The 21,871-nt window shown below is 40.4% G+C and overlaps 1 protein-coding gene across 1 annotated transcript; it reads left to right on the top strand.

The window, feature by feature from the left end:
- Positions 1–5,006: 5,006 nt before the first annotated feature.
- Positions 5,007–21,586, top strand: LOC116486144 (vacuolar protein sorting-associated protein 4B-like). The gene is made up of 11 exons (XM_032182151.1): positions 5,007–5,159; positions 6,362–6,473; positions 7,867–8,017; positions 9,295–9,362; positions 12,183–12,302; positions 12,556–12,712; positions 14,030–14,178; positions 14,348–14,429; positions 15,930–16,153; positions 18,697–18,833; positions 20,522–21,586. Exons 1-11 carry the CDS (start codon positions 5,133–5,135, stop codon positions 20,621–20,623), a joined length of 1,329 nt encoding a protein of 442 aa, XP_032038042.1. The 5' UTR covers positions 5,007–5,132; the 3' UTR covers positions 20,624–21,586.
- Positions 21,587–21,871: the final 285 nt, after the last annotated feature.

The raw sequence follows: 21,871 nt of genomic DNA, 5'->3' as shown, positions 1-21,871 counted from the left end.
TTGGTTATTACGAAAAATTTCTTCACCGAAAGACTTGCTCTGGTGGGTTTCCGTGGCAAGGTTTTGGTAGCAGGGGGCCATAGGGGTGGCTTCTGTGAGAAGAATCTAGAAGCTGCCCCATGTTAGACAAGGGCTCCACTGCTGGCCAGAGCCAAGCCAAGAAACTATGTCGTTTGTTCCTCTGTGAGAGCATATTTAAGAAAGGAGAAAAAAAATAACAAAAAAAAAGCTGCTTCACAGGGAGAAAGAGAGGAGAAGCAGCCCTGCAGCCCCCCCAGGTGAGTGCAGCAGGAGGGCAGGAGGTGCTGCAGGCAGGCAGCAGCAGTTCCCCTGCGGGCTGTGCAGGGAGAGGCCCCCGGTGGAGCAGGCTGTCCCCCTGCAGCCCATGGGTCCCCCATGGAGCAGATCTCCACGCTGCAGCCCCCCCGTGGGTGGAGGAGCCCCCGGTGGAGCAGGTGGATGTGGCCTGGAGGAGGCTGCGGCCCATGGAGAGCCCCCGCAGGAGCAGGGGGTCTGGGGGGAGTGACAATGAAGGAGCAGCAGAGACAAAGTGTTGTAGACTGACTGCAACCTCCATTCCCCGACATCCTCCAACCACCCCCCACTGCTCTGTGGGAAATAGATAGAAGAATCAAGACTGAGGTTTAGCCTGGGATTGAGGTAGTGTGGGGAGGTGGTTTTCTGTTTGTTTGGTTGGTTTGTTTGTTTTAAAGTTTTTAAATTCTCACTGTTCTGCTTAGTGATCAGTTGGCAATAAATTCAATTACTCTTCCCCAAGCCAAGTCTGTTTTGTCCATGAAGCCGTCTTCCAGTCCTCTTCCAGTCCTGAAATAAGAAAGGAAACAGACCTGCAAGCAACTGTCACAGAAGTGCAGGAAGAGTGACAGAGGAGGGTTTTGAGGCATGAAGTTACTGCAAGGATGCTATGCTCTTTCCTCACTTCAGTATGTAAAGCATGGTATCAGCGGTCTGGGTGGTCTGTGGTGGTAGTTTTTTGTTTTGTTTTGGTTTGGTTTTGTTTTGTTTTTGTTTTTGTTTGTTTTTTTTTTTTTTTTTTTTTTTTTGTTTTTTTTTGTTTGTTTTTTTTTTTTTTTTTTTTTTTTTGTGTGCTCCACCCCACAGTATTTTGCTTGTTCTACTTGTTTTAGTTTGCCCCCATTCCCTCCCTCAAGGTAAAACATCCCTAGGGGCCATAACTTGCTGTTAGCAAGCAGGATCTTGCAAAAGAATGAAGTTAACATGGCACCACCTTCACTGGTGTATAAATAGTTCAAATATTTTCCCTCACTTTCCTGTAACTTAGTCAATTGCTGGTCAGGAGATAACAAGTGGAGAAATTTATAATAAGAGAGATAAAGTTGTTTACTATTGCCCTGGAGTTTCTGTTGGTCTGGCCATGGAAATGGAGTACTCAGAATCCTCAGGACACTCACTTTATACCAGATTTATTCTAAAACTGCATTATTTCTAGCCCCTCGGGATTCTTAGCTTGTACCGTGCCTTGAGGCTCTTCTAGCAGGGCTGGGTTTGTCCGAGAAAGACACTGCCTCCCCCACTTGCTGATGGTACCCCACAGGAACAGGGTGGGAAGGGTCCAGTCACAGCTGGAAGGGTCTGGCTTTCAAAGCAGGACCTCAATTTCCTTTGGTTGCTGCCACAGCTGCAGAAGAAAGGGGTGCAAACACCAAGGGCTTTGGGAGGAGGATGCCTAACCCATCCTGGAGACACTTGCACTGACACCTCAGGCCATGGGGTAGGACACAGCAGGACTACAGCACACCCCCTTGACACGGAGTCTGAGGACCGCTTACTCCTTAAAACCCACATGCAGCAGGTCCTGCCCTGAGGCTCACCCTTGCATGTAGTACTATAGGTGCATCATGGCTTTATTTTGGCTTCAGTCTCCCTGGTACTGAGTACGGCTTTAACCTTTTTCCTCCTGGGCTCTGTAGCCACAACACCCTGCCTCTGCATCCAGAGTCCTGAGTGCATTCAGAACAAGGGCTCTAGGGATACAGCCCTCCTCCACAACGCTGGCTTGCTTCCAGCGCAATTAAAAGCAATTTCAGAGGGAAGGTACCCATCTGGGACTACTGCATGAGCAGTGTTCCCCAAGGCACCACACTACGGAGAGACATGTTCCTGAGGACAGCTTGTGGCCAGGGTCTCTGACAGCAGCAGCACTCGTGCTTTTTGGCACACCGCGTTTCCCACTGCAGAGGCGGGGGACTGGCAGGCTACGTGGCCAGACTGACCGAGCAGAGTGGCCACTGGAGGACCTGTCTTGGGCAGGTGAGCTCATTGAACAAAATCTGAACAGGATCAAGGTAGTGCAATGGGATTTGGACAGTCTGAATTTTACCTTCTAGCCTTCTTACTGACAGCCTTTTTTACCTAGGTCAAAACGACCTTTCTGCAGCAGTTCATCAGGTAGAAAAATAAAGAAAAACAGAGGTTGTGTTCTCCCACCTTTCTTCTTGCCTATCTGCACTGTTAGGATCTCTACAGCAGTGATTTCCCTTCACTGCGTGGCTCTTGTGTCGTCTAATCCCAAAGTCTCGCTCTCACACTAATATTAGCCATATCTATAGCCAGTTACCACAGTGGAGGAGTATCACTGATATGAGGCCTACCTGTGTTGTAGACATGACTCATTTTGATGACACATCCATCTATTGGAGGTGTTCAGCCAACATGTGGTTTGGCCCCCTTCTTTCCATGCCAAAAGACAATAACAGGAAACATTCTCCAAGACGATTTGCTCAGCCTTCAGGATCATGGAGATCATGTGTGCCTGTGCCACCTAGTGTCATAGCGATGTGATTTAACAGTACCCTGGACAATTAGCAGATGTGGCTAAGGCCAATAGGTACTTACATTCATCATTAATATATTTTATTTTCATTACACTTAGTTGTACTAAGTACAGCTATGATATGGATTCTGAGAACATGGTGACACAAGAACTTCAGCAATGGGAAGCATTCGATAATGTGGCCACACTTGTCTTTCAAATCAGGGTATCCTTGGCATGACGCTTCATTTGCTTCTCAGGAGTTAGCCTGGACATCATTACTCAGCATTCAGACAGTATTTCCTCAGGCAAAACTAGCTGCAAAGTCACATCATAGTAGAAATACTCTATGAGTAAGGCTTAAGTAAGAAGTACAAGATTGTGCCTGTTATCTATAAAGTTACACATGCCTTTCCTGATTTTCTATCTAGCTCACGTTCACATAACGCAGTTTTTATCTGGAGCTTCAGAAGCCTGTTCAGTGTGACTGCTGAGGCATTTGTTACTTACACACCTGTGAACGTACTGTTTTAGACCAAGGTTTAAAAGCTAAATGTAGCATTACAGATTTGAAAATCATTGGTACAGATGACACAGACAGAAATATTACTAGCAGAGATGTATCTAAGAATACTCTGATACAGCAATCAGAATAAGAGGGTAAATTGAGAGAATAGAAATGACATCTGCAAGAAATTAAAGTGTTGTAAATAGAAAGGAGGTAAACAGTATACCAAAGGCTCCAAGATGACATAATCCATAGTGAAAAGGTAAAAATGTTTTTATCTCATGGTTTGAGAAATGACACTTGGAAGAAGAAAGAAATGGATATATGTGATTTAACTGAGTTTTCTTGAGCACTTCACACCACAGTATGCTATGCCTGCATCCTGATTACAGCACAAGAGGCTGAGTATTTAGAAATACTCAGCTCTCCCATCACTTGCCCAATCAGTTGCCTTTTGTGACAGAGTCATTGGTGGATGTTTAATAAACCACACTTCCTGTAACATCTCTCTTAGGTCCAATGTTCCCTCTACCATCTCATTTCACAGAGCCTGATTACTTGCCTTAATCTTTGCTACATCACTTTTTTTTTTTTTTTTTTTTTTTTTTTTTTTTTTTTTTTTTGGATGTATGAAGACACTTAGCAAAACAAACTGCCGACCAAAGGGTCTGGGGGAGAGATTACTGCAACATCCCTAGGCATAGGGGTGACTGTGTTAGTGCCTTTTACCTTCTGCCCCGAACAGCCTGCCTGCTGGCTGTATTGAAAAGGTTCAGTGAAGTAGTTTATTAAAAACAATAAGAACAATAATAATGAAGTGACACTGAAATTACCATTCAGATAGGCCAAACTTGCAGTGGGGGTAGTTGGAAAAATGGGGTTTATGAATCTAAGGAAGAGTTTCTCAGATATTCCTTTTGTACCTGATGGAATTACAGAAACACAGGGGAGGATATGGCACTAATTTAGCAGAAGCACTGCACTGACTTAGCAGAAATTCATAAATCTGAGGTCCATACAGCAAGGGAACTCTACAAAACTGGTTTATAACTTGCTGTGCATTGAGTCACTTCCTCCTTCATTCACTGCAGGCATTGCACGTTACCCGGGTTTTATTGCTAAACCTCAGGTGACCAACACTGGTGACACCTGCGTGTGACGGGTGTCAGAACTCATTAAGGCTCGGCTCTGCAAATTAAAGCACTCGGCACTGATATGACAGGAAAGGGGGCACATGACTGATACGGGGACAAGCGAGCCACGGGACAGAGCAGGGCAAAGGTGTTGAGACTTTATTTCGGTCTGCAGTGTGAGGCACAGGGGAAAAAACATTTATATATATATATACATATATATATATATATAAGCAACCATTTAATGTTTTCAAGAAACGATGTGAAGATGAAGCCAGAAGCTGAAACTTTTATTTGGCGGTGACAAAGACACACTTTGAGCAACACGGAGGAGTTTTATGAAGCAAAACCCCTCATAGCTCCCCAGCCGCGGGCGCTGCCCTCAGGGTGCCGCGGCCGCCATTTTGTCCCCCCCGCCCCCTCCCGCCAAAACGGGTGGGGGGGGGGGGGGGCGGCCGCCATTACCCGCAGCCACCCCCTCAGAGGCGGCGGGGCGGGTGACGTCACGGATGGGGGGCGCTGGCGTCACGGGGACGCGCTGACGTCACGCGAGGCGCTGCCGGAAGCGGAAGCGGCGCTGTAGTGCGGAAGCAGCCGGCGGAGGGGCTGCGGTTTCGGTTGGTGCTCGGGGCGGCTGCGGCCGGCGGCACCCCCACACACACACACAAACCCCTCACACCCCCGTCAGCGCCCCGCCATGGCGGGCAACGCCGGCAACCTGCAGGTAGGGCCCCGAGGGAAAGGCCCGGCCCGGGCACTGGGGAGGCCTGGGCCGCTCGGGCGGTGCCGGGCCGGGTGTCGGCTGGGCCGCGGGGGGAAGGCGGTTTCGGTGTGACTGGGGACTGGTGAGTGTACGTGCACGGGAATGGCTGTGGAAAGGTCTTCTGGACGCCTCCGCCTTGCTGCCTGAGGTTAGTTAGTATGCTCACAGGGGTTGTGTTATGCTTAGGAGAAGAAATGGACTGTACGTGGAAAAATGCGTACGGGGCTAGAGGAGATTTGGGTAGTGTTAGCGACCTCTGTTTTTTTTTTTAACTGGTCCTTTTTGGGCTTCCATAAGCCCGGCGTTCAGACTGTCATTTATAGCTGCCCTGAAGTGGGATAGGCCACGGCCAAGGAGCCAAGCATGATAGGAGGTAATAAACAGTTGAGAGCACAGGAATAACAGTGGTGTCAATAAATCCACAGGTCAGTGTTTGCAGTATGGTGGCTTGGATTACAGCCAGTTCTGTTTGAAACTAGTTCAGCAAACAAGTTAAAAATTCAGCCCTAAATTCTCCTTAATAGAACTCTTCCAGTGCTCATAACTTAGCTGATTTCTGCCTAGTGGGCTCCTTTCACCCTGCTCCCTCCCAGAGCAGTGATTAGAATTTCTTAATTGGATATCAAGAACCTAAATCCTTCGAGAGCAGCCAAACAAATAATCAGTCTTTGAACTAACTCCCGGCTTTGGGTTGGAGCAGCGATAGTGCTGGTTTCAGCGCTCTGTACTTCCTATATGGGCTCTGCTGTCAGTAGGTTTTCTGATGTCATGACTCATGGATGAAATCGTCTGTGACGAAAAAACATGAAATGTATTTCTAAACTTTTCCATAATAAATGCAAGAGATTGGTGATTAAACTTGCATAGACAAATCAGTAATAGTTGCTACACCGAAAATTAATCTTGTCACTTACTGCTTGTTTGTGTGCTGGTAAGTTGTGCTTATCACTGTTCATGAAAGGATGGGAATGTCCTGTATAGATGTCCTGTACATAATGTGCCATCAAAGGCTTGCAATCAATTGCTTTCAGCCTTTTGGGGTAAACATTAAAGAGCAGAAAAGCTACACATCAAAAATAAGCCAGAGCAACAGTTTAAAATCTCTCTGATTATGCAAAATGCTGCCAGACAGCACTTACTTTAATTATTTTTTTCTGTTACAGAAAGCAATAGACCTTGCTAGCAAGGCAGCACAGGAAGACAAAGCAGGCAACTACGAGGAAGCTTTCCGCTTGTACCAGCATGCTGTCCAGTATTTTCTTCACGTTATTAAATGTAAGTGCAATGTGTTAGGTCATGACGTAGGGTTTTATAGCCAATTTGTCAGAGTAATCTCTTATGGTGACATCAGTATTTAAAATCTGACTTTCATTACCAGCTGACACTTGCTATCTGTAGTTTGACTGAGGTCATGCGTTATTCAGCTTTTGCCTTCGCTACATGCTGCTCCTTTCTTGTAAGAAAACAGATTTTCTTTTTCTCTTGAGTCTTTATTAGTTTTTTTTTTTAAGAGAGGGACAGAGGGTTTTACTGTCTGCCCTCTGGGTTTCTGTTGTAGTGTCTCAGGCTGGCCACTGCAAATGAGGAAACGTGACAGAAGTACGGGGATTCCTGTACTTCTCTTGTGCAGATAACCATATCATACGCAAGAACTCTTTGTGGTATCCACGGAGCACTTCTTCCTTATTTACTCATGCCGCTCGCTTTCCTGTGTTTCTGCTGGCATCTTTGCTCCTTGCTGTCTGTTTTGCTCATCGCCTTGACCAACAAAATGTATGCGATGGATTTTTACGTTCTCATTTTCCTTCGGTTTCCATACCCTCATAATTATTTTATGCTTTCTCTTTCACAGTTCTTTGTACTTTCTGTCTTGTGTCCAGTGTTTATATGCAGAGTGGATTCTCTTAATGTACAGTCATAAACTGAGCAGGTTAGGGTTGCTAGCCAGAGATAAGTGCACTCACATATCTCTGTAATTTGGGGGAAGAAACCACTGAGCCAAGCGAAAAAGTCACTAAGGAATTGATAAAAACAGAGATTGACTTGACTTAAATCTTACGGACTTCGACAGATTATGACTTTGAGCTTTTCCAAAATTATATTGGCATTGTTAAACCTAGCATCTAAACCGAATATTTTAAATTTTGATTGCTGATTTAAACTACAATAATAATGACTACGAGAACAGTGTGGCTGTTGAAACACACCTGTCTTTTACAGTTGTTTTATGTCATTTTTCTTTGATGAGAACGACTTCTAAAATTAGCAGGCTATGGAAAAGCAAAGCATTTCCAGACTAAAAAAAAAATTGCTCAGCACAAGCATCTTCTTGATGAGCTAATTTAGAAAATAAATTATTAAAATAATGGACAATAGCTTGATAGGCTGACAGAAAAAACTTCCAGTGCCATTGTCCTTAACCCTGTTCAGCTGGATTTTAAGCCAAAGCAATACTCAGGTGTGTGTTTGATCTTTGGTAGATGATTCTTCCTGTCACTCCTTCTTTCCAGGGTATAGAGGAAAAAATAAGTAGTTGAAGAACTTGGTTATGTGGTGAGCGCTAAGAGAGGTGTATGCATAAGACGTAAAGATGACAGATCTAGTCTTGTTTTCTGATTGATGCATGTGTTTGCTGTTAACAAAACTTTGTTTCTCTTCAAACTCTTAGATGAAGCGCAGGGCGATAAAGCAAAACAGAGCATTAGATTGAGATGTGCGGAATACTTGGACAGAGCAGAAAAACTGAAAGAGTATCTGAAAAAGAAAGAAAATTCTCCACCAAAACCAGTTAAAGAGTCTGGTCCTGCTGATGGAAAAGGGTATGTTTTGGGAGAAGGTAAAGCAAAATACTTCCTGAATTCAACTTATGCTAAAATTCAGCTTTTCACAGATCATTTTCACTAGTGTTTTGAAATGCTTCAGGTGACTACTAATGTTGAAGTACAGTGGGCTAATAAAAGAAAAATAGCGTGAATTAGTATCACAGGCTTTTCTGTGCTTGCTTACTAAGATGATTGAATATTTGCATGGGAAATTCACTGAAGAATGAAAGCTGGTTCAGACTAACACATTCTTATCAGATTTAAAATATCAGTGAGCACAATGACGCAATACTTCTGCATGTGAATGCTTGCCAAGTAGAAAATAAATTCAAATTGACGATTACTGTGGCCTACATTTTATCTGTCTCACATGGTAAGGAGGTGCAAAAGGCCTTGTTGTAGGGTGATGTTCAATAAGGTGGCCTGAATCACTGCAGTGCCTTGTTGCTGCCTAGCCTCTCCACTGCTTTCCTTTTATTAGATCTGTGTTTCATTTTACATATCAGAGAGCTGAATCAGACCTCCTGAACAAGCAGAGTCTCTTGTGCATTTGCTGATGGCTTTATGGGGACAGGGGAGAGGAAGGGTTCAGGAAGGTATCTCCAGGTGAGATTGCCCTTTTTCACAGCGCTGAACACCAAGCATTGCTCACTTGTCTCTTGAAACTTCACCTGCCTTTCAGTCTCCTTCATTGTCTACTCATCTCATTAGTTTTATTTTTTGGAGCTCCGCTGCGTTCTGATGGTTTATAATAAAAGGGATCGTTACTGTCACAGAGGCTACATGGCTCTATGACCTCCACCCCCGTTGTTCTCTCCCTAGTCTACTTTTTTCCTTCTGTAACTTCCTGTTCCCTTTATTCTGACAAGACGTGGGTGTAGAGTTTTTATAGTACCAGACGGAATTGACCAAGCCCAACTGCAGTTCCAGGTAGGGGATAAGTGCCAACATCCACAGCTGAACCGTTTTGGTGCTTCCATGTTGCTCAATGCAAGGGGTTTTGTTTCCTAGAGGATGGCTCAAGGCATGTAAAGTGTGTTAAGTGGAGGAGGGATCAGACCTGTAAGAGGAAGTTGAAATGGTTAGGAGAGGGGATTAGAAAGAGTGTGGTGTGGAAAAACAGAACTACAATGATCTAAGCTTGTAGAGATCTGAAAGAGCCTAAAATCTTAAGGTTTTTTTTCTCCTCAAAGTGCTGTCTTTCTGCTTTTTGCCTTTTAATCTAAGACAGCAGTGTCTCAATGTATTTCAGTATTTTATTTCTTGTTTCCAAGGAACGAAAGTGATGGGGAAGGAGAGTCAGAGAATCCGGAGAAAAAGAAGCTACAGAATCAACTTCAAGGTAACTTTGAAGCCTCCCTTTCTTTAAATAGAGATGACTTCAGTCAAGTGAATTTCTAGATTACTGGCACATATATGTTATGGATTAGTTTGTTGTCTTTAAGTGGCTCAGTTAGTGTATACTGTTCATATACAAAAGTGTAGTCTTTGTGGAGCTATGTGTTTGTGTGCTGTGAATATGTTGAAGTTCATCTCCTGTCCTTTGTGTTTCCTGCTTGAATTCTGTCATTTTTCAAGAAAGCTTTTTCCAAAGGGAACAGTTGCAACACTTCAGGTAGTTACTTGCTAAACTGTATCACTATTTTACTCTTGTGCATTGGGGTATTATTGCCTTAGGTAACAGACATCATACAAATACAAAAAGCTTGCGCTGGAGTTTAGAAGTCAAGAAGATGGATTCTTGTTCTTGTAGCGTTTCCTCACATTGCTGTGAGAAGTGATACTCAGCTGAGTAACAGAATTGGGTTTTTGAACTCAAATGCTTGGTATGTTCAGTGATGCAACATATGGCAGCTAGCGCAAGTTTTTTATACAGTAAAAAAGTGTCTTTGCTCGGTGCTAACTACTTTTTAATTGTAAAGAATTGTTCAGAGCTTTCCTGACAGCTGCTGTTTAAAAATCTGAAGGAACTTCATTGTAAAAAAGATCAAATGCATTTAACAGATTTCTCAGCTTGTATAATTTCAGGAGCTATTGTATGACGTTTGGAAACTGCAATGCTTTTGCTACTTCTTGACACCTTTATTTAACTCCGTGTGTAGTTCTAAGGGACAATTTCCTGTATTTAAAAACAACAGAAAAATGACGAGCATTGGACTTTTACCCCTATCTCTCACTATAAACACTTTTTCTTCCCACATGAATCTGACCTTCAGTCTTCAAGAAACAGTGTCTTGCACCTAGCACTTCTTTAAGACTTTTCTATAAAATGGCAAGGTTCTTGCTTATTTGTTTTCATGCTTTGGAAGTCTGAGATGTGAGATCCTTGATGTCTTTAACCTTAACGTAAGAGTCTCTTACTCCAATAGCGTATAAACTCTGGGCAGTCTTCACATTACTCATCTTAATTTGCTTCCCACAACAGCCACAAATATTTCCTGTATTTAATTTTACTGCCTTTTTATTCTTTAGCTGTCTTTGCCTTATGGAACTTTCCCAAATCTGTGTCTGTTTTCAAGGTTTTAATTATAGCAGCAACTTGACTTACTGTGGGAGAAGTGGCCACTGCCATTCGGACTGGATAGTAATTGTGGGTTTATTGTCATGTACTCATGTTTAGAATTTTAAAGGCCTTTTGCACTCTATTGCTTAATCTTCCAGCTATTCATTTACACCTACAAAATTAGGAAGCCTACAATGTCCAGTTCCATCTGTGTCTTGGTGTGGGTAATCTCTTACAGTGCGGTAATTTCAGTTATCATGGCGTGTCTGGGGCAGATAACTGATACTTCAGCTTGGAAATAATTTGCTCTTCCTACCGTTTCTACTAATTATTTTAGTTATGGAGCCCTTAGTCCTGTGTACTTTAAGAAAAACTGAGATATAATTAACCTCGCAGAAGGATTTATTGCATTGAAAATGAGTGGTTGAATTTCAGTGTATAGAGAGGAAGTTGATTGCAAACTTGTACTCTAGTGCTTTTAACACAGTGAACAACATGATGTTTTTTGGACTCCAGATTTCATATTGTTAATAATTCCAGTCGTTAACAAAAGATGTTCCTTTCAATCTCATGAAAAAGACATGGGAAAAGAAAATTATCAACAGAGATGCTGAAAAACTGAACAAGTGTTATTTGCTTTCTGTTAGCGATGAGTAGCAGTAAATTTTCAATCCTCTAAAAGAAAAAAAAAAGCCTTAACAAAATCAATTTACAGAGTTCTGAAGGCATAAGTTTAAGGAGTCAAGAAAACAACTGGTGAAAGCTAATTGTGAATTTACAAAAAATTCCTGGTATAGAAATGGGGCAGCTGAAACTTCAGTGTGTTAGAAAGTATTGGGTTGGTTGGCATTTGTTCAACTGGGAAGATTTTTCTTGCCCTTTGGATTTGCCTTGACTAGGATTTCAAAATCTATTATTACTAGTTCACATTCCAGTTGTTCCGTCTAGCAGTAGTGGAGACAAAACATTTTTGAGATCAGACTAATTAATTCGAAGCCTGAAGAGGAGGATAAATCACGTGTCAGTTGGCTAAAATCAAATTACAACTTGTCGATTGAGATAAGACTTGATGATAAACTTAGAGACTAGAGGCTAGACATGGAAGGTATTTGGAGCCTGCTAAGCTGTAGAAAAAGTAACCTTTCTGATGCTTTCAGCCCTAGCTTTTATAAGGCTTATGCAGTGGATGTTCAGACCATCTATTGCACATCTAAGCAACCAACAAGTTACTTTATCTGCCAGAGGATCTTACAAGTGCTGGGCTCATGCAACTACATTATTTCTCTCCTTGTTTACAATGAAACTTCAAATTTTTTGGAAAGTACAACGCTGGGCTTCAGTGAGAGATGCTGTCTCAGTACCCTTAGTGAAGATACTGCTCTGTGAATGCTAAATGCCTTTTTTTTTTCTGGTCAGTCACAAACTAGCTTTGGGCATTGCAGAACTTCTCGCTCTCAAGTATTCTAGTTATCGATGGTTTATTGGGATAAAACAATGTGACAAACCTCTGTGGAATAGCGTCCATTTGACTAACACTATTTACTCTCTAAATCTACTTAGAAATGGTTTGATTTTGCTCGTTACGAACATGAGCATTTTTTTTTTAAATGGAAGCGGTGAACAACGTGCATTGCTAATTTATATAATCTTTTCTGACAGGTGCTATTGTCATGGAGCGACCAAATGTAAAATGGAGTGACGTTGCAGGCCTTGAAGGTGCCAAAGAAGCTCTTAAAGAAGCAGTGATCTTGCCCATTAAATTTCCACACTTGTTTACAGGTCAGGATTACAGCATTTATTTCTTATTCTAATGCTACTGTTGAAGTTGGGAGTGGCACCAGTATGAGAAGAACGTTATGCTGATGTATCAATAACTCCAACTGAGCTCTTAGTGGTGTGACTGACAGGAGTTTCTTAGGTAGATACAGAAAACGTAACAAATTAGGGAGGATTCATCAGAAAAATAGGTTTGTTTTTGATACAAACCTATTTTTTGTTTTTTTTTTGATGAATGATTGTTTCTTTCTTGCAGGAAAGAGAACACCCTGGAGAGGGATTCTTCTGTTTGGACCACCAGGAACAGGGAAGTCTTATTTAGCAAAGGCTGTTGCAACAGAAGCCAACAACTCAACTTTCTTCTCAGTATCTTCCTCTGACTTGGTCTCAAAGTGGTTAGGAGAGAGCGAAAAGTAAGTTGCCAAAGGTCCAGAGAAATACTGGCAAGAAGAAATTAGTATTACAGAGCTAGATAAGACACTAAAGAAATTAAATTTGAGGGAAGGGTCATATGTCTTGTTAAAACAAACTTCTGGTGTTTCTATGCTTCGTGCTGCAGTGTCAGGTAAATATATCATCATGTGCTGCATTTTGTGCTGCTGCAGCTGGACTGCTCCTCAGTGCTCAAGAGGGTTTTTAAAACTATTTCAGCAAGGTGTCAGGAGCACTATGGAGATCTCAACCCCTCCTGAACTCAGCTGTGATAGTGCACTGCATCAGTCTGAAATTTTGGGGTACTTTTGTCACCTCCCCACTCATCTGTCTCAACAGCTTTGTGGCTTTGTCTGTATGGAGGTGATTTTCCTTCATTCTGATTTTAAACAAAATCTGGAAGACAAATTAATTTAGCATGAAGGAAGAAAACTTCACGGCTGCTCCTCACCTCCAAACCATTTTTGCAAATGAGGAGCAGCGATGAAATTTTCTTTCCTCATGCTGACTTCGTTTGTTACTATGTGGCATGTGAACAAGACCAGGAGGCCTGAAGTGATATCTGTTGCAATCTAGAAGTGCAGGAATTTGTCCATCTAGGGTTCTCATGAGGCTTTCGTGAATTGAGATAGGGTTAAAAAAAAAAAAATGGAGTCCAACTTGACGTTTTTTCTGTTTGATGTTGAAGTCAAAGTCAAAATAAAGACTTCTTGTTTCTCTTCAGGCTGGGACTGTTTCCCAAAGTTATTAGTGTCAGTGATATGAAGAATTGTCCAGCATGTTGCTATTTATTTTCCTTTTTACCTTAGTATAATATGTTGGTAAGATTCATCTCAGATTTTTTAGGCAAATTGACTTCTTCTGTAATATTATTTAAAAAAAAAAATAAAACCTATAAGAATGTACATATGTCTTCAAAAATCTCTAGAGGAAATCAGATTTGGTTGCAAATCTTAAATAAGACAAAGCCATCTTGCTTTGATTCTTTCTAAATTGGTGGTTTTATATAGTTAAATCTGTCTTGCAGAAGGGTAAAACTTAGCAGGGTTTGCCTGCAAAATCACGCATGGAGTACTCTAAGATGCTTCACTTCCCTATATATTGTGGTATTTCCCTCCACATAATGCAGAGTTCTTGGAGCTGGAAGAATGTTGTGTCTTTGAGTAGCTTTATCAATGCATTTCGGGGGTCTACTTTTTTTTTTATCTTTTCCTAAACAAAGTAACTGTCATAATCCTAAGTTGTGTGGTTTTGATGGTGTTTACATTAAGATAACTGCGGCTGTTTCCTTTTTTAAGATTAGTGAAAAACTTGTTCCAGCTTGCCAGAGAAAACAAACCTTCCATTATCTTCATTGATGAGATAGATTCACTATGTGGGTCAAGAAGTGAAAATGAAAGCGAGGCTGCCAGACGGATTAAAACAGAGTTTCTAGTCCAGATGCAAGGTAAGGTTGCTGGTTTTCAGAATCAAAGGAATTAAGGTGTGTATTTTAAGTACAGCTGGCATGAGAACGCTAAAGAAATCTGCACTTCCACCCCATTAAATCTTGACAATGTTTTAAAACAGTCTTTGTTTATCTTCTAAATGGTGAAATGGTTTCTGCCCTCATCTAGGGGTTGGTGTCGACAATGAAGGAATATTGGTCTTAGGAGCAACAAACATACCCTGGGTTTTGGATTCTGCTATCAGGAGAAGGTACGATGGCGCTCTGTTATGGTGTGAAATTTGCAACTGTTGTGAAGGTTCAGCACAAGGCTATTTGAGGCAGTAATCTCGTTAATGCTTGCAGGCATGGCTAATGTTCTCAGACACGACTGGACTGAGTCAATAGCCCCTTGCCACTTAAGAGGTGGATTGTTCACCCTTGTATTTACCCTGTAGGTTATTTCATATCTCGGTCAGCTAATTCTGCTTGGGCAAGCAGAAGGCTATTCTATTCCATTGCTGTTTGATTTCGTGGTTGGCAAGGGGGACAAGATACAAAACATGCTGCTCAAAAAGGATACAGGGGGCAAAGCTGCCCGTTTCAGTTGTAGTAAGCTATTAAATAGCTTGAGTAATTTCAGGGAAATGTAATTTTATGTTATGCAGAACTACCAAGCTTTAGTACTGGTCACACACAATTTGTGTGATCTTTCAGAGTGTATTTTCACTGCTTTTCTTGAGTTAAGAAGCTTTTGTACGTGTATCTGATGAGCTGGATCTTTCAGCTGCAGAGCAGCAGAGGACAAATGCAGTTACAAGTATGGTTATGTTGTGATGAGGGCACAACTTGGACAATGGTCATTTTTGTAGGCTAAAGAAACATTGCTTTTTGTGACAGTGCCATTGACTCTTACCTGTATACTGAATTCAAGCTGACTGTACTTTGGGAATTTAGACCAGGTGGCCTCCAGAGGTCGCTTCCATCCTATATGGCTATAGTTGTATAGACAGATAGAGAAATGGATGTGTTACCTGAAATTTCAGGTTGTACTTTGCAGTGTGAAGGCATATCTATGTTTTGTCTGTAAAACTCAAAGGAACTTCTACAAAGTGGCAGTAACAACTAATTTGTCATGGTTTTGGCCCAGTTTGTCATGTGTAGCAAGTTAATTCTGTTCTACAGAATTGAGATTCTCATTTAGTTGGTGGGAGGTAATCTCTACTGTGAGAACAGATGCTGCTACAAAGGAAGAACTGCAGATACCAACAGTTTCTACTGATGGCCCTGTTGAGAGCAGGACTTCAAATTTGTTTCCAACTACAAAGTTCTCTTCTAAGAAGTTAGAAAAGATAGAAAGTGGTTTTGTCAACATGTTATGAGGCAGTTCTTTCTGTAAGGGTGAAAACTGCTCAAATGCACTTCACAGAAGGAAAAAAAAAGTCTTCAGTGTTGTTTTTTCTTTTAAAACACAAAATTGGTTGAAGAGAACCTGGAGAAAATACAATCTGAAGAGGTGATCTTTGTCCTGAAAATGAAATACTTGTTATATTTTAGATGTTGGCTTATGATGGCTGCAGTATTATTTATGAGACTAGCTTGTTGAATATTTGCCTTTGATTTTTGTTTTTTAATGGTGTATAATACAATATTAGAAAGAAGCAGTTTCACTTAGGAACAAACTACATGCTGATTTGCATAAGCTTCTTTCCATTGTGCACCTGCATGAGCCAGCGTCTGTGGAGTGTTCTGTTCTTTCTTTTTGAAACCAGGTTTGAGAAGCGTATTTATATTCCTTTACCTGAACAGCATGCCAGGGCTGCAATGTTCAAACTTCACCTTGGGTCAACTCCAAATCGCCTAACAGAAGCAGATTATCGAGAGCTTGGAAAAAGAACGGAGGGCTATTCTGGTGCAGATATAAGCATCATTGTACGCGATGCACTGATGCAGCCTGTTCGAATAGTGCAATCAGCTACTCACTTTAAAAAAGTAAGTAAGAATCAACAAACTTTCATGCTATTTTGACTTAAAATTATCTTGATCTGAAAATTTCTTGCAAGCAAACCGAGTTTGGTTTGGGTAATACTGAATGCTTATGAATGTTTATACACTGTCCTTTTATTTTTTAAGAGTGTGCATGGATATCACCTCCTTTCATTTTTACACAAGTTCTGCTGTAAGTCTGATGCAGCTGGTTTCTAGGTGCTTGTTCTGTGCAATCCAAGCTCTGACTCTTCACATTTCTAGCTAGTGTTAAAAGGTTAAAAGCATTCAGTTTGAAGTTAACTTCAAATGGAGCGTTACAGAGGTGCTCTTTTTTTTTTTGTTTGTATCAGATTACATGGTTCTTCATGTTTTTGTAGTGTTTGTGTTGATAAATGTATTCCTTATCAATATGGAAACAGATGAATTATAATTATGCACATTCTGCTTGCTTGGAATGGCCTTCAGACTGAAAAACTAAGGTGACTGTTTTTACTGGAATCTTAACCTAATGTTACTTGGGACAGTAGTAAAGATGCAGGACAGCTGAGCAAGGTCCCATCCTGCCCAAACAATGAAACACCTTCGGGATGCTGGTGTAATGTGAAAGTTAGCTTACGCTTATTTAGCTGCTCTCTAAAGAGGCTGTTGAAACCGTACATGTGTTTGGCTTATCTTGCAGTGATGTCTACATATTACATGCTAACGTAAACATTTCTTCTAAATGTTTGGATCACAGAAATTTCATCTGACTAAGAACCCTCTAGAGTTCTTAAGATCAATTTAAATCCAATGAATCTGTGCAATATTTTCTTTTCCCCGGAGAATTTGCACAAGTGTTGCTTAAATTGTTTCTAAACTATTATGCTTTCAATGGTGGCAAAAAAAATGTGTTAAGGTTATCAATGGCTAAAAACAGAATTCCAAAACCAAAAATGTATTAAATGTTTTTTTGAACTTCTTGCTTTTTAAGAGACCCAAACTAAAAGTATTTTTGTTAATACTTTTACTGCAAAGTTTCATTTAACAGAAATTCGTGTATTGCAGGTGAAGGTGGGTTAAGGTATTCTGCAGAGGTTTTTGATTCCATAAAGGGAAGTCATCATTTTGTTGCCCCTTAAAATGCCCTCCCCCCCAGAATGTACTCTTAAGGGTACAACTTTAAAGTTGAGAGTCTTTTGCTAGTTTTAAATACAAAGAACATTTTGAAACAGTATTTTGAAGCAGTAGTGCTGCCATAAATTGTATTCCTTTAAAAATAAAGGCAAGTATTTTGATGTATCAGGGATTTTCTGGCTGATTCCTTCCTTTCAGTAGAGATGCCTGAAGTATTTATCCATTATTTATTGACTTTAAATGACAATGACATTTCTGACCAATGGGTTGTTACCTTTTTAGCCTTTTCAAAGCGAAATTTGCAAGTATCCCAGGCATGTCTCAGACTACTGCAGCACAATGAAATAACCTCAATTGTCACAGTTTCAAAGCAACCAAAGGCAATCCTTACTTCTTACCTCTTTTGCTAGAAAAAGAACTGCAGTACTTTGAGTGTTCTGACAAAAGTCAAGTTTATTCCACTTGTTTTGTTAGTACTTCAGTTGGATACAGTTTCTTGTAAGAAAAAAATCTTGGCTTTATTGACTAGTTGCATAGTAACAGAGAACTTGTCCCAGCTAAACAGCACTTTGCTCAGTTTTCAGTCATTCATTGTAAACCATTGCTTGCTCCAAGTGATGATAACTCAAAGGTTTGTTAGTGTTTTGGGTGTTACAACCTGTGTTTAAAGCACTGTGCTTTAAAAGCAGGTTGGAATGGCAAATCCAGTTCTCTGCAGTTAAAAGCAGCTGGTTAGTGTGTTGTCTTTCAGTCTTTGCATGTGTTCTGAGTTCCTGTGGATGTGTGATGCTTCAGATAATGATGAAAGAAAATAGAACTGTGGGTCCTAGATACGCTCTGCAGAAAGGGAAAAGAAACCTGGTGCAGCTTCTGGGGGTCTGTCCGTACATCTGGAAAAGAGGCTGGTTTCACTTCTCCCACTAGATGGCCCTATTTTCTATCGAGTGTTGTCAGAAAAGGTGCACAGAGCTTTGTAGAGCACCACGTAAAAGTTTAAAAAGGCATCTCTGGCTGCCTGACCTGAGGAGCACTCAGGGACAACTTCTGGAGAAATATTTAGAAAGCTGTTAACCAGTGATGAGTAGACTCCCAAAGTGGCCAGGGACTGAGAAGAGCCGTCTTTTCCAAATAGGATTGCTGGCATGTTAGCTTTCTACAGACATTCCTGCCTTAAGAGAAGGAGGCTCATAGGATTTGACATGATGTAAATTTAAGTATCTGGCTGCAGCTGCGTGTTTTCAAAGTGAATGATGCCAGTACTTTTATGCAATTTCTCTTCTGCTGGACATGATATCCCCATGGGTAGGGCATCTACATAAAATCAGAGAATGCTTTTGCTCTAAAGATGATGTTCAGCTTCAATCTCTTGACTTAAAAAAACAAACTCCTATAAAGCAGAGTGGTAAAGGGTTTTTATTTCTTGTTTTTCTTTTTTAGGTAAAGGACCATCAGTGTCTAATCCAAATATCATGGTAGATTTGTTCACCCCTTGCTCTCCAGGTGATCCTGACGCTGAAGAAATGACATGGATGGATGTTCCAGGTGATAAATTACTGGAGCCACAGGTTTCCATGGTAGGTATTTTTTGTGGCATTTCTTTCTTGATTTGCAAAACTCAAAAAAGACTTTAAAGTGAAGGCATTTTCAAAGAGGTATGCAAGGCAATTGGATGAGCTGTTTGTTTTCAGACATGCTGGACATACCAGATAATACTTGAATCCTGATGTACAGCGTGGCTGTGAACAAGCCAGTTCTCCATCCCAGATAAGCATTTTTTTCTTACTGTTCTTGTTTGGTGCCACGCAGCTGCAGTCCCTTCATCCACAGGCAACATCTGAATCTTTCACTATTCTTTCATTTCTCTTATTCATTTAAAACCTTCAAAATCCCTGCCCTGTGATATGTTACCTTCCCGTTGTCCTATAGCATTAAGAAGAGAGAGGAGTGGGAAATTTTGTTCAGTGTAAATTGGGAATGATGTGCTGTAAGTAAATGTTGTCCACAACATATAGGCCAGTATATCCAATAAAATGTAAAAAGCTGATGGATGTAACAGTAGTTCTGATTAAAATTCAACAGAGGTGATGCAGCTAGCTTTCAGTACCTTTCAGCTGTTTTTCTGTATATGTTAAAATACTTGGTTTGGTCTAAGGAATAAAATACCTTATTCAAGACAAATTGGAATTGTAGTTCACTGTGAATAAATACGTGAATAAAATTCCTGGGCACTTGTTCTATATTTCACCCCGAAGATTCAGAATTTAAGAGCACTGAGGAAAGGACTTGAGATTAAATTTGTGCTGATATCAGTTCTAACGTACAACAGTTCTTGTAATTAATGAAGGAAAAGTGTGTTGCATGAGCATCACAAACCTCTAAAACAGTGTGTACTGCTTTGTAAATATAAATAATATATGAGTTATCTGTGTATATTTGCATACTAAGGAAGCACAAAAAGATGTGTGCAAGTGCAGGCCTGCCTAAAACTTCTGCCTGTGTAGTCTAAGAGGATTTTTCATCTGTCTCTCCTGGAATTAAATGCAGTAATTCCTTGAGTGCTACTAGTGGAACTTAGGCTCTAATGTGCTACAGTTGCATAGGAGCTTGTTTCAGTGTCCAAATGCAGTTATTGCCCTTAAAAATAAATAAATCAGGCATTAATCTTTTCTGAGCAGGGTATCTGTAGTATGATGAGACAAACTTCAAGTCTGGAAAGTCATGACGTTGACTTTCATCTTTACCCACAATTTTATAGTAATATGAGCATCTAGTCTTTTCAGTTGCTTTTGGCCACGACTCAATTAGTTTTCTTGTACCTTTCATTCATGGTTTTTTAACCATGATGGACTATGAAGAATACATGGGAATATTTGATTATTTTCAACTTTAAACTGTTGTACTTTAAATGTAGATTAAAAAAAAAAAAAAAAAAAAAGAAAATAAGAAGTTCAGTTTGTTCCAGTAAGCAGTGATGAATAACACTTCAGTGGATGCTGAATGGATGAGAGGTTAAAACCTAAACCTGGGATTATGGTTTTATTCTTGAAAAACTCACTGCTAATTGTCTGTCTTCATAGAATAAAAATTTGGCCTGTGTGCAGAAATGTTTGGGGTTACTTGAAGGTTTGCTTAAATAAGAGTTCCTATGGTCATCTTGTTTTAAAAGGTTTTCTAAAGCATATTTTTTTGGTAACGATACTGTTAGCAGTGGTACTATGCTTGTTTCTGAATACACTTGTTTTCTTTTTTTTTTTTCTGACAGAACGATATGCTTAGGTCACTAGCTAGCACAAAACCAACAGTTAACGAACAGGACCTGGAGAAGTTAAAGAAGTTTACAGAAGATTTTGGTCAGGAAGGCTAAACCAAAGATGTATGTGGAACATTAGAACTATTTTTGCTTTCTTAAGTATTCTTGTCTTTATTGATGGCACTACAAATAAATGCCAATAAAATCACTCCTTTCTTACTTCGCAGAAGGAATAGAAGATCTCTTTGCAAAGACCCTTAAGCTTTTGTATTGTATTGTCTTCCTCAGATGTCTATTAAATGTATTCTATTGAAAAATAATACTGGAAAGACAACTTTAGGGTGAGGCAGCAAAGTGATGTGGTAACTCGTATTAGAAAATTTTAAATGATTAGTTCAGTTTTAGGTATTATATTTGCCCTGGGTACAAGTGAGTTTTGAACTCCCAGGAGGCTCAAAAAGCCCTTTTTTGAGGGGTAGAAAATCTATTTGTCATGTGTTTTCAGTATCAGTCAATCAGCCTACATGTTAATTGCTCTCATTTCATTTAGAAAAATGCAACAGAATTTGCTAATCAAGCATACTGCAAGTGTGGGTTTGCTGTTAATGTAAGAAAGAAAACATTGTGAAGATAAATCTCTATGGGCCAGTACTCTGTTTAAATACTGATGGACCTGGTATTTGGCTTTTTCTGCAGTGCTGTGTTAAAATTTTGCCTTAAACAGCTTGTGCTTTTAACCCTTTAGTAGCTGATACACACCTCACTATGCAATTTAGCAAAGATTTGTTAAATGCAAGTATCTTGACAGGTTTTGAGTTTTTTGCTGGCTCTTTTTTAAAACTAGTTTTGCTTTCTGCAAGAGTGTGACTGAAGTTACAGAAAAAAGTGTGAGTAGGATTCCATATGCCAAGGCTGGCAAGGTGTAAGTCATCTCTGAAGAATGTAAAGGAGGTATTTTGGGCAATAGCACACATTCACATGATTTAGCCACAGACTTTGCAGTGATAAATTACTCAGAACCCTATTGATCATTATTGCATGTAGGTTACATCAATCTAGTTCTTAACTTTGAGAAAAGGCTGGCACTTTAGTATAGAAGTAGCACTTCCATTGTAGTTCTTCAAAAAAATCAAAATCAAGATGAGATGTGCCTGAATGTAACTTCCAACACTACAGTGTCAGCATTGAGTTTGTGCCTTGTAAGTTTGCACTGGCTGTAGATATGAAATGCCATTAGGATATCTAGAATACTCTGTCCCACTAACGTTGTACAACTCTATCCTGCATAAGCTTTGTTTAACTTGCATTAAAAGAAATTTGCACATTTTGTGTGCGTATGTTATATCTACATACACACATATG

This window comes from Aythya fuligula, chromosome 2 (genome assembly GCF_009819795.1).
Source record: "Aythya fuligula isolate bAytFul2 chromosome 2, bAytFul2.pri, whole genome shotgun sequence".
Lineage (NCBI taxonomy): Eukaryota > Metazoa > Chordata > Aves > Anseriformes > Anatidae > Aythya > Aythya fuligula.
Note: the sequence above shows the minus strand (reverse complement) of the source record. Positions and strands in the feature narration are given on the sequence as shown.